This window comes from Oncorhynchus gorbuscha, unplaced genomic scaffold (genome assembly GCF_021184085.1).
Source record: "Oncorhynchus gorbuscha isolate QuinsamMale2020 ecotype Even-year unplaced genomic scaffold, OgorEven_v1.0 Un_scaffold_856, whole genome shotgun sequence".
In the NCBI taxonomy this organism is placed as follows: Eukaryota; Metazoa; Chordata; class Actinopteri; order Salmoniformes; family Salmonidae; genus Oncorhynchus; species Oncorhynchus gorbuscha.
The window spans coordinates 150,001-162,160 of record NW_025745845.1 but is presented as its reverse complement, the minus strand read 5'-3'; the positions used below and the strand labels follow the sequence as shown (position 1 = coordinate 162,160).

General features: G+C 42.5%; 1 protein-coding gene across 1 annotated transcript in view; it reads left to right on the top strand.

Annotated features, from left to right (window-relative positions):
- LOC124020567 (glutamate receptor-interacting protein 1-like) overlaps positions 1–12,160 on the top strand; it is a 223,206-nt gene that overhangs the window by 93,248 nt on the left and 117,798 nt on the right. Inside the window, exon 2 of the mRNA XM_046335810.1 lies at positions 4,572–4,598. Coding sequence (XP_046191766.1) covers positions 4,572–4,598 — 27 coding nt within the window. The remainder of the gene's footprint in view (positions 1–4,571; positions 4,599–12,160) is intronic.

Sequence of the window (12,160 nt, the reverse complement as noted above, 5' to 3'; positions counted from 1 at the left end):
ACCCTCAAGCCAGACTCCATTATAGTACTTATAGAACCCTCAAGCCAGACTCCATTATAGTACTTATAGAACCCTCAAGCCAGACTCCATTATAGTACTTATAGAACCCTCAAGCCAGACTCCATTATAGTACTTATAGTACCGTCAAGCCAGACTCCATTATAGTACTTATAGAACCCTCAAGCCAGACTCCATTATAGTACTTATAGAACCCTCAAGCCAGACTCCATTATAGTACTTATAGAACCCTCAAGCCAGACTCCATTATAGTACTTATAGAACCCTCAAGCCAGACTCCATTATAGTACTTATAGAACCCTCAAGCCAGACTCCATTATAGTACTTATAGAACCCTCAAGCCAGACTCCATTATAGTACTTATAGTACCCTAAGCCAGACTCCATTATAGTACTTATAGAACCCTCAAGCCAGACTCCATTATAGTACTTATAGAACCCTCAAGCCAGACTCCATTATAGTACTTATAGAACCCTCAAGCCAGACTCCATTATAGTACTTATAGAACCCTCAAGCCAGACTCCATTATAGTACTTATAGAACCCTCAAGCCAGACTCCATTATAGTACTTATAGTACCCTCAAGCCAGACTCCATTATAGTACTTATAGAACCCTCAAGCCTGTCTCCACATGATCATCATCATTTCCTCAACCTATCAGACGAGCTCTTGTTGTTGTGTCAAGCTGTGATGAGAGTCTAGGGTTTCGCGAAGTGTAGAGATTTTACCAGCGCTGCTTCCGGTGACCCGAAGATAACTGATTTTCTCTGCAGGCGTGTCACTGTTGATTTGTTGCCTGTTCACGCTACTGATGATACAAAATGTAACAGAGAAATGATCCCCTTGTCTCATCCTCTCTCTCTCATCCTCTCTCTCTCTCTCTCTCTCTCTCTCTCTCTCTCTCTCTCTCTCTCTCTCTCTCTCTCTCTCTCTCTCTCTCTCTCTCTCTCTCTCTGTGTGTCTCTATGTCTCTCTCTATGTCTCTCTCTGTCTCTCTCTCTCTCTCTCTCTCTCTCTATGTCTCTCTCTCTCTCTCTCTCTCTCTCTCTCTCTCTCTCTCTCTATGTCTCTCTCTCTCTCTCTCTCTCTCGCTCTCTTTCTATCTCTCTCTATCTCTCGCTCTCTTTCTATCGCTCTCTGTCTCTCTCTCTCTATCTATCTCTCTCTCTCTCTCTCTCGCTCTCTCTCGCTCTATTTCTCTCGCTCTCCTTCTATCTCTCTCTATCTCTCTCTCTCTCTCTCTCTCTCGCTCTCTTTCTCTCTCTCTCTTTCTATCTCTCTCTGTCTCTCTCTCTCTCTCTCTCTCTCTCTCTCTCTCTCTCTCTCTCTCTCTCTCTCTCTCTCTCTCTCTCCTCCATCCCCCATCCCCCCTCCCCCTCCCTCCCTCCCTCCATGTCTTTGCCTGAGGCATCAAAGCCACTGGTGTGGAAAGACCTTTTAAAGGATTGAAGTTTTCCAGATATATCTCTAGCACCGTTTCCTGTGTGTTGAACTGAAGTGACGGTAAACTATTAGCCTTGACCAATCAAATCGCTCTGACAGAAAGGTCTCCATTATTGAGTGTTGAGGACTGTTGCGGACGCACATTGAGAGTAACGTGTACACACACACACACACACACACACACACACACACACACACACACACACACACACACACACACACACACACACACACACACACACACACACACACACACACACACACACACACACACACACACACACACACAACAACACAAGAACACACACACACAACAACACAAGAACACACACACACACACAACAACACAAGAACACACACACACAACAACACAAGAACACACACACACACACACACAACAACACAAGAACACACACACACAACAACACAACAACACACACACACAACAACACAAGAACACACACACACACACACACACACACACACACACACACACACACACACACACACACACACACACACACACACACACACACACTTTTATTTGTACCTTCCCTGTCTCTCACACGTATCGTGTGTTGCGTTGTGAATACCTCTCGTTCAAGCCTGCACATACAATACCTGCATAATATACAAGAACATAACATTACCTATTGACAGGGGCACTACAATGCATTACGCTGTCCCCATTCCCTTGTGTTGCATAGAGCCAACCACTGACAGATCAGAAAGATCCCGACCTGTCAGTCACTGTCACTAACAAGGTGTGTTCTGTCTCTCTCTGTTCCATGTTCCTCCTGTCGCTGTCTTTGATGATTCTGTCTCTCTCACACCAGGTAAGAGCATTATCGTCTATCATTACCTGTGTGTGTGTGTGTGTGTGTGTGTGTGTGTGTGTGTGTGTGTGTGTGTGTGTGTGTGTGTGTGTGTGTGTGTGTGTGTGTGTGTGTGTGTGTGTGTGTGTGTGTGTGTGTGTGTGTGTGTGTGTGTGTGTGTGTGTGTGTGTGTGTGTGTGTGTGTGTGTGTGTGTACTCTATACTGTGAAGCATATAGCCTAGTTAGTCTATACTGTTACACTGTGAAGCATATAGCCTAGCTACTCTATACTGTTACACTGTGAAGTATATAGCCTAGCTACTCTATACTGTTACACTGTGAAGTATATAGCCTAGCTACTCTATACTGTTACACTGTGAAACATATAGCCTAGCTACTCTATACTGTTACACTGTGAAGTATATAGCCTAGCTACTCTATACTGTTACACTGTGAAGTATATAGCCTAGCTACTCTATACTGTTACACTGTGAAGTATATAGCCTAGCTACTCTATACTGTGAAACATATAGCCTATACTGTTACACTGTGAAACATATAGCCTATACTGTTACACTGTGAAGCATATAGCCTAGCTACTCTATGCTGTTTCACTGTGAAACATATAGCCTATGCTGTTTCACTGTGAAACATATAGCCTAGCTACTCTATACTGTTACACTGTGAATCATATAGCCTAGCTACTCTATACTGTTACACTGTGAAGCATATAGCCTAGCTACTCTATACTGTTACACTGTGAAGCATATAGCCTAGCTAGTCTATACTGTTACACTGTGAAGTATATAGCCTAGCTACTCTATACTGTTACACTGTGAAGTATATAGCCTAGCTACTCTATACTGTGAAGTATATAGCCTAGCTAGTCTATACTGTTACACTGTGAAGTATATAGCCTAGCTACTCTATACTGTTACACTGTGAAGTATATAGCCTAGCTACTCTATACTGTTACACTGTGAAGCATATAGCCTAGCTACTCTATACTGTTACACTGTGAAGCATATAGCCTAGCTACTCTATACTGTTACACTGTGAAGTATATAGCCTAGCTAGTCTATACTGTGAAGCATATAGCCTAGCTACTCTATACTGTTACACTGTGAAGTATATAGCCTAGCTACTCTATACTGTTACACTGTGAAGTATATAGCCTAGCTAGTCTATACTGTTACACTGTGAAGTATATAGCCTAGCTAGTCTATACTGTTACACTGTGAAGTATATAGCCTAGCTACTCTATACTGTTACACTGTGAAGTATATAGCCTAGCTACTCTATACTGTGAAGTATATAGCCTAGCTAGTCTATACTGTTACACTGTGAAGTATAGCCTAGCCTATACTGTTACACTGTGAAGTATATAGCCTAGCTACTCTATACTGTTACACTGTGAAGCATATAGCCTAGCTAGTCTATACTGTTACACTGAAGCATATAGCCTAGCTACTCTATACTGTGAAGCATATAGCCTAGCTAGTCTATACTGTTACACTGAAGCATATAGCCTAGCTAGTCTATACTGTTACACTGTGAAGCATATAGCCTAGCTACTCTATACTGTGAAGCATATAGCCTAGCTAGTCTATACTGTTACACTGAAGCATATAGCCTAGCTACTCTATACTGTGAAGCATATAGCCTAGCTAGTCTATACTGTTACACTGAAGCATATAGCCTAGCTAGTCTATACTGTTACACTGTGAAGCATATAGCCTAGCTAGTCTATACTGTGAAGCATATAGCCTAGCTAGTCTATACTGTGAAGCATATAGCCTAGCTAGTCTATACTGTGAAGCATATAGCCTAGCTAGTCTATACTGTTACACTGTGAAGCATATAGCCTAGCTACTCTATACTGTGAAGCATATAGCCTAGCTAGTCTATACTGTGAAGCATATAGCCTAGCTAGTCTATACTGTTACACTGAATCATATAGCCTGCTGTTTAACATGTACACGCTGTGTTGATGACTGCTGAGGTGTGGACAGAGAAACTTGAACAGTCATATACAAAGGATATATATGCTACAAATAATTGTCTGGAGATGGAAGAGGGAAACAGTAGCCTCTTTATTCATGTGAACAACCTCATACTCTCTGTCCACCAGGCAACCGCATCAAACAGTGTGTATATATGACTTATGATTCAAACAGTAGAGGCATCAGGGACAATCATTGTACAATACAAAATCAATACCAATATTAGGATGAAGATCAATGCGAATGTTAAACTCCATAGAAATATTGCAATGAAGAATTCTCATATTGCAGATTCCTGCTACAAAAGCGACGAAGAAGGTAACCAGAAAACGTATTGTGGTGGAGCATGGTTTGCGTTAGACATAGACATGTAGATCTGTCTGGCTGTTCACTGTTGCTGTTCTGTGTCTATAGATCTACCTGGTTTGTGTCACTAACTGTACTGTATAGAGCCGATTGTCTCGCGTTACTAAAACAGTAGCTGTCAGTTCAGCTGTTCTAAATGTTTTTATTTTAATTTTATTTTTTATTAACAACAAATCAATACATAAAGCACATGAGGGAACACAAGCATACATAGATTACAAACAATGGACAATCGAGCTAGGGGGTACAATATCACATTACAATTACACAAGGACCTTAAGGGACATGCATATACTTACAATTCTAACAGCTTTTTTGTTAGTAGAGCATTTAACCGTCTTAAAATACAGTTCAATTTATTTTTATAGTATACGAAAATGTGGTTTTCTGTTTGTAAATTTACATTTGTGTATATGAAATTTGGCCAAAAGAATAATGAAATTAATTACATAAAAATGATTCCGCTTATTTCTATTGTATGTAAAGAATCCAAACAGTACATCTCTCCACAATAGTGTAAAATCTTCATAAATGTGTTCAATTATAAACCTACTAGCTTGTTCTAAATGTACATCCGGCTGGTTGCTTGTCCTTTACTCATAGGTCGTACGTCCATCACGCGCTGACGTCATGCCGTTGTCACGTTACGTTGTTCTGAACGTTGTCAAGCCGTGCTCTACGGGTGGAGCCCTAAACCCAGTCATTCTGGACGGAGGCTAACTACTGTTTAGTCTAAATTACACTATAGTGCCTGGACATACGATGGCATTGTTAAAGTAGTGAAATATTGAGTAGGAAACAACTTTGCCATGCATTAGCATGTCGTCAAATTTACTTTAGACGTGGCAATGTTGTCATGAGCTTGCAAAGTTCGTCAAAAATAGCTAGTGATGCTAGCGTTAGCTAGCTCAAATCCGGTGGCCTCCCCTCAATTTGAGCTAATTAGCTAATCTTATACTGCATCTATAATACATCTGGTGACATCAAAGTGATGACAAAAGGTTTTCCTACTAATTATTTGACTAATTTTGAAAGTCATTTTTATTTCCAAGCCACTAATGCAGTTTTGATGAAATCTTTCATCAGCTCTCATTGACGATGCATTGAGTAGAATGCTCAGTCGGGCATCAGTCTAAAACAATACTGTGACCAAACATACAAACCACGAACAGCTAACCTGTACAGGTCACTATAGCTGTTCTGTAGTTGAATAATGTATGGAGTTGGTTGTCTTCTCACTGTAGTAGTACTGTGTGGATGTGGCTGGCTTTTCTTGTCAATATATATATATATGTGTTAGTTCTGGGTGGCTTGTCAATATATATGTTTTAGTTTCTGCTTTTCTTGTCAATATATATGTGTTAGTTCTGGGTTTTCTTGTCAATATATATGTGTTAGTTCTGGGTGGCTTTCTTGTCAATATATATATGTGTTACATTTACATTTAACATTTAAGTCATTTAGCAGACGCTCTTATCCAGAGCGACTTACAAATTGTTAGTTCTGGGTTGCTTTCTTGTCAATATATGTGTTAGTTCTGGGTGGCTTTCTTGTCAATATATGTGTTAGTTCTGGGTGGCTTTTCTTGTCAATATATGTGTTAGTTCTGGGTGGCTTTCTTGTCAATATATATGTGTTAGTTCTGGGTGGCTTTCTTGTCAATATATATGTGTTAGTTCTGGGTGGCTTTCTTGTCAATATATATGTGTTAGTTCTGGGTGGCTTTCTTGTCAATATATATGTGTTAGTTCTGGGTGGCTTTCTTGTCAATATATGTGTGTTAGTTCTGGGTGGCTTTCTTGTCAATATATATGTGTTAGTTCTGGGTGGCTTTCTTGTCAATATATATGTGTTAGTTCTGGGTGGCTTTCTTGTCAATATATATGTGTTAGTTCTGGGTGGCTTTCTTGTCAATATATATGTGTTAGTTCTGGGTGGCTTTCTTGTCAATATATGTGTTAGTTCTGGCTGGCTTGTCTAGCTAGTCTGTAGCCTATAGATTGGCTGTCGGGCTAAATCCATTTTGAATTCAATCCCTTTTTGACAGCATCCATTTTGATTTAAACTAAAACCATCCGTACATGTTTTCCTGGTGGAAAAGGGGACCTGAATGTTAAACCGTTCAAGAGATCAAGGTGCTCCGAGTCGACCCATGTAGCATTACACCACCATACCATTACACGACCATACCACCATACATACCACCATACCACCACACCACCATACCACCATACCATCACACCACCATACCATCACACCACCATACCATCACACCACCATACCATCACACCACCATACCATCACACCACCATACCACCATACCATCACACCACCATACCATCACACCACCATACCATCATACCACCATACATACCACCATACCACCATACCATCACACCACCATACCATCACACCACCATACCATCACACCACCATACCATCACACCACCATACCATCACACCACCATACCATCACACCACCATACCATCACACCACCATACCATCACACCACCATACCATCATACCACCATACCATCACACCACCATACCATCACACCACCATACCATCACACCACCATACCATCACACCACCATACCATCACACCACCATACCATCACACCACCATACCATCACACCACCATACCACCATACCATCACACCACCATACCATCACACCACCATACCACCATACCATCACACCACCATACCATCACACCACCATACCATCACACCACCATACCATCACACCACCATACCACCATACCATCACACCACCATACCATCACACCACCATACCATCATACCACCATACCATCACACCACCATACCATCACACCAACATACCACCATACCATCACACCACCATACCATCACACCACCATACCATCATACCACCATACCATCACACCACCATACCATCACACCACCATACCATCACACCACCATACCATCACACCACCATACCATCACACCACCATAACATCACACCACCATACCACCATACCATCACACCACCATACCATCACTGTCACAGATAAACGGTTGAGTTTGATACCATCTCTGTCACAGATAAACGGTTGAGTTTGATATCATCACTGTCACAGATAAACGGTTGAGTTTGATATCATCACTGTCACAGATAAACAGTTGAGTTTGATATCATCACTGTCACAGATAAACGGTTGAGTTTAATATCATCGCTGTCACAGATAAACGGTTGAGTTTGATACCATCTCTGTCAGAGATAAACGGTTGAGTTTGATACCATCTCTGTCACAGATAAACGGTTGAGTTTGATATCATCGCTGTCACAGATAAACGGTTGAGTTTGATATAATTTAAAAGCTATCAAACAGTGTTGTTAATCTATTTTATTATACCTTTAATGAAAATTATACACATTCTAAAAACATCAATTATGTAAAAAATGTTTTTATTATTTTTGTCATATTCGCATATGTTGTAGCTAAGATGATATTTGACTGATGTTTTTGTGTCGTGCCCACGATCGGTTGAGACACAACATGCTCTTGAATACAGGGAGGAGGTCTCATTTCAACCGTAGAAATATAAATCATAGAATGGGTCTATCCCTTCAGGCCACTAGTTGGTACACCATTGACATTTTACATTTAATGAACATGTTTTACATTCTAATTAATACCACACAGATGACCTGTTTGTCCACCCACTGTCAAATGTCAACTTAAAAGGTCATGTCTATTCTAGTATCTGAATTTCTATGAGTACAATAGGTTTTCTATTGAGGACTGACAGTATCATTTAGAACAACAGATGTTCCCATTCAAGTCAACATTCTCTGATGTGTGGTCCTCCAATCTATCTGTGGTACAATTTGAAAGGTTCAGAGTTCAATTGTATTCCCTTTTCAGTACATTTAACAGCTAAAACACGACACTCACACTGTATTCAAGTGCATACTAAGTATAACCTCCACATGTGGTTATTGAAGCCATCAGATAAGCTGTATCCTGGGCTTTGTGGTGAGTGTGAGCCTGTTAAGTCAGCAGCTCGCTGGCTGTGGAGTTTGAAATGATTTGATCCGGAGGAGACGAGTGAGTGAGAGGAAGTGGATTAAAATGAATAATAAGATCACGGAGAGGACAGGAAGGGGAAAGTGGAGGAGGCGCTGGAACGCAATGCCGCAACCTAAAATAACCAAATCCTCCTCAGTGAGAGAGAGAGGAGTGCTTATCACGCCACTCCAGAGGAATGATGGGAGACGAAGGGGCCTGTGGCCCTGTGTTAGTTATTCAACCAGAACTGAGCTTCTACTCTTATGGGATTCACTTTTTCAGACACATAATGAATCCAAACTGACAATCCTGCTATGGAAAGTACCATAACCTGTGTTGTTCTGTACAGCAGTTTACTCCTATACTGAACCTGTGTTGTTCTGTACAGCAGTTTACTCCTATACTGAACCTGTGTTGTTCTGTACAGCAGTTTACTCCTATACTGAACCTGTGTTGTTCTTACAGCAGTTTACTCCTATACTGAACCTGTGTTGTTCTACACAGCAGTTTACTCCTATACTGAACCTGTGTTGTTCTGTACAGCAGTTTACTCCTATACTGAACCTGTGTTGTTCTACACAGCAGTTTACTCCTATACTGAACCTGTGTCCAACACAACAGTTTACTCCTATACTGAACCTGTGTTGTTCAACACAGCAGTTTACTCCTATACTGAACCTGTGTTGTTCTATACAACAGTTTACTCCTATACTGAACCTGTGTTGCTCTATACAGCAGTTTACTCCTATACTGAACCTGTGTTGCTCTATACAGCAGTTTACTCCTATACTGAACCTGTGTTGTTCTATACAACAGTTTACTCCTATACTGAACCTGTGTCCAACACAACAGTTTACTCCTATACTGAACCTGTGTTGCTCTATACAGCAGTTTACTCCTATACTGAACCTGTGTTGTTCTACACAGCAGTTTACTCCTATACTGAACCTGTGTCCAACACAGCAGTTTACTCCTATACTGAACCTGTGTTGTTCTATACAACAGTTTACTCCTATACTGAACCTGTGTTGATCTATACAGCAGTTTACTCCTATACTGAACCTGTGTTGTTCTTCAGAGCAGTTTAACTATACTGAACCTGTGTTGTTCAACACAGCAGTTTACTCCTATACTGAACCTGTGTTGTTCAACACAGCAGTTTACTCCTATACTGAACCTGTGTTGTTCTATACAGCAGTTTACTCCTATACTGAACCTGTGTTGTTCTATACAGCAGTTTACTCCTATACTGAACCTGTGTCCAACACAGCAGTTTACTCCTATACTGAACCTGTGTTGTTCTATACAGCAGTTTACTCCTATACTGAACCTGTGTCCAACACAACAGTTTACTCCTATACTGAACCTGTGTTGTTCTATACAGCAGTTTACTCCTATACTGAACCTGTGTCCAACACAACAGTTTACTCCTATACTGAACCTGTGTTGTTCTATACAGCAGTTTACTCCTATACTGAACCTGTGTCCAACACAGCAGTTTACTCCTATACTGAACCTGTGTTGTTCTATACAACAGTTTACTCCTATACTGAACCTGTGTTGTTCTATACAGCAGTTTACTCCTATACTGAACCTGTGTTCTTCAACACAGCAGTTTACTCCTATACTGAACCTGTGTCCAACACAACAGTTTACTCCTATACTGAACCTGTGTTCTTCAACACAGCAGTTTACTCCTATACTGAACCTGTGTCCAACACAACAGTTTACTCCTATACTGAACCTGTGTTGTTCTATACAACAGTTTACTCCTATACTGAACCTGTGTTGTTCTACACAGCAGTTTAGAACAACAGTCAGCCAGTCAGTCAGCCTGTCAGCCAGTCAGTCAGCCAGTCAGCCAGCCAGTCAGCCAATCAGCCAATCAGCAGGTCAGCCAGTCAGCCAATCAGCAGGTCAGCCACTCAGCCAGTCAGCCAATCAGCATCCATCTACTTCCTGCACTGAACCTCCAGCTCATTATGAGACCCGTTGATCAAACATTGTCCTGGTCATGTTCATGTTGATGGTCATTGGGGACCTCGCTGCATCGGACTTTCAATTAGTGCTTGTAGCAGGGAGTGGGTGGGACTAGGGGACAGACAGAGTACCTCCAACGTCCCTCTCCTGCAGTGGATACCCACGCAGAGCACATGGGTCCATCACCATAGGGCCTGGTCAAAACTACTGCACTATATAGGGAATGGGGGTGTCATTTGGGACACAGCCACGATCTCTCCCCCTGACTACCAGTCTGACTGTCTGATACCCCAGGTGGGCGGTCTGTCACCCTGACTACCAGTCTGACTGTCTGATACCCCAGGTGGGCGGTCTGTCACCCTGACTACCAGTCTGACTGTCTGATACCCCAGGTGGGCGGTCTGTCACCCTGACTACCAGTCTGACTGTCTGATAACCCAGGTGGGCGGTCTGTCACCCTGACTACCAGTCTGACTGTCTGATAACCCAGGTGGGCGGTCTGTCACCCTGACTACCAGTCTGACTGTCTGATACCCCAGGTGGGCGGTCTGTCACCCTGACTACCAGTCTGACTGTCTGATAACCCAGGTGGGCGGTCTGTCACCCTGACTACCAGTCTGACTGTCTGATACCCCAGGTGGGCGGACTGTCACCCTGACTACCAGTCTGACTGTCTGATACCCCAGGTGGGTGGTCTGTCACCCTGACTACCAGTCTGACTGTCTGATACCCCAGGTGGGCGGTCTGTCACCCTGACTACCAGTCTGACTGTCTGATACCCCAGGTGGGTGGTCTGTCACCCTGACTACCAGTCTGACTGTCTGATACCCCAGGTGGGCGGTCTGTCACCCTGACTACCAGTCTGACTGACACCCCAGGTGGGTGGTCTCTCACCCTGACTACCAGTCTGACTGATACTCCAGGTGGGCGGTCTCTCACCCTGACTACCAGTCTGACTGACATCCCAGGTGGGTGGTCTCTCACCCTGACCACCAGTCTGTCTGACACCCCAGGTGGGTGGTCTCTCACCCTGACTACCAGTCTGACTGATACTCCAGGTGGGTGGTCTGTCACCCTGACTACCAGTCTGACTGACACCCCAGGTGGGTGGTCTCTCACCCTGACTATCAGTCTGACTGACACCCTATATTTGTTCAAATTAGTTATTGTGCGTTTTGAAAGCTTGACTTTGTTTAACTTTTTAGCCAGCTTGACCCTGCATTAGTGTGTTCCCAGGTAAATGTCCTTGTTATTGCAGTGTGTTACCAGGTAAATGTTCTTGTTATTGCAGTGTGTTACCAGGTAAATGTCCTTGTTATTGCAGTGTGTTCCCAGGTAAATGTCCTTGTTATTGCAGTGTGTTTCAACGTAAATATCCTTGTTATTGCAGTGTGTTCCCAGGTAAATGTCCTTGTTATTGCAGTGTGTTCCCAGGTAAATGTCCTTGTTATTGCAGTGTGTTCCCAGGTAAATGTCCTTATTATTGCAGTGTGTT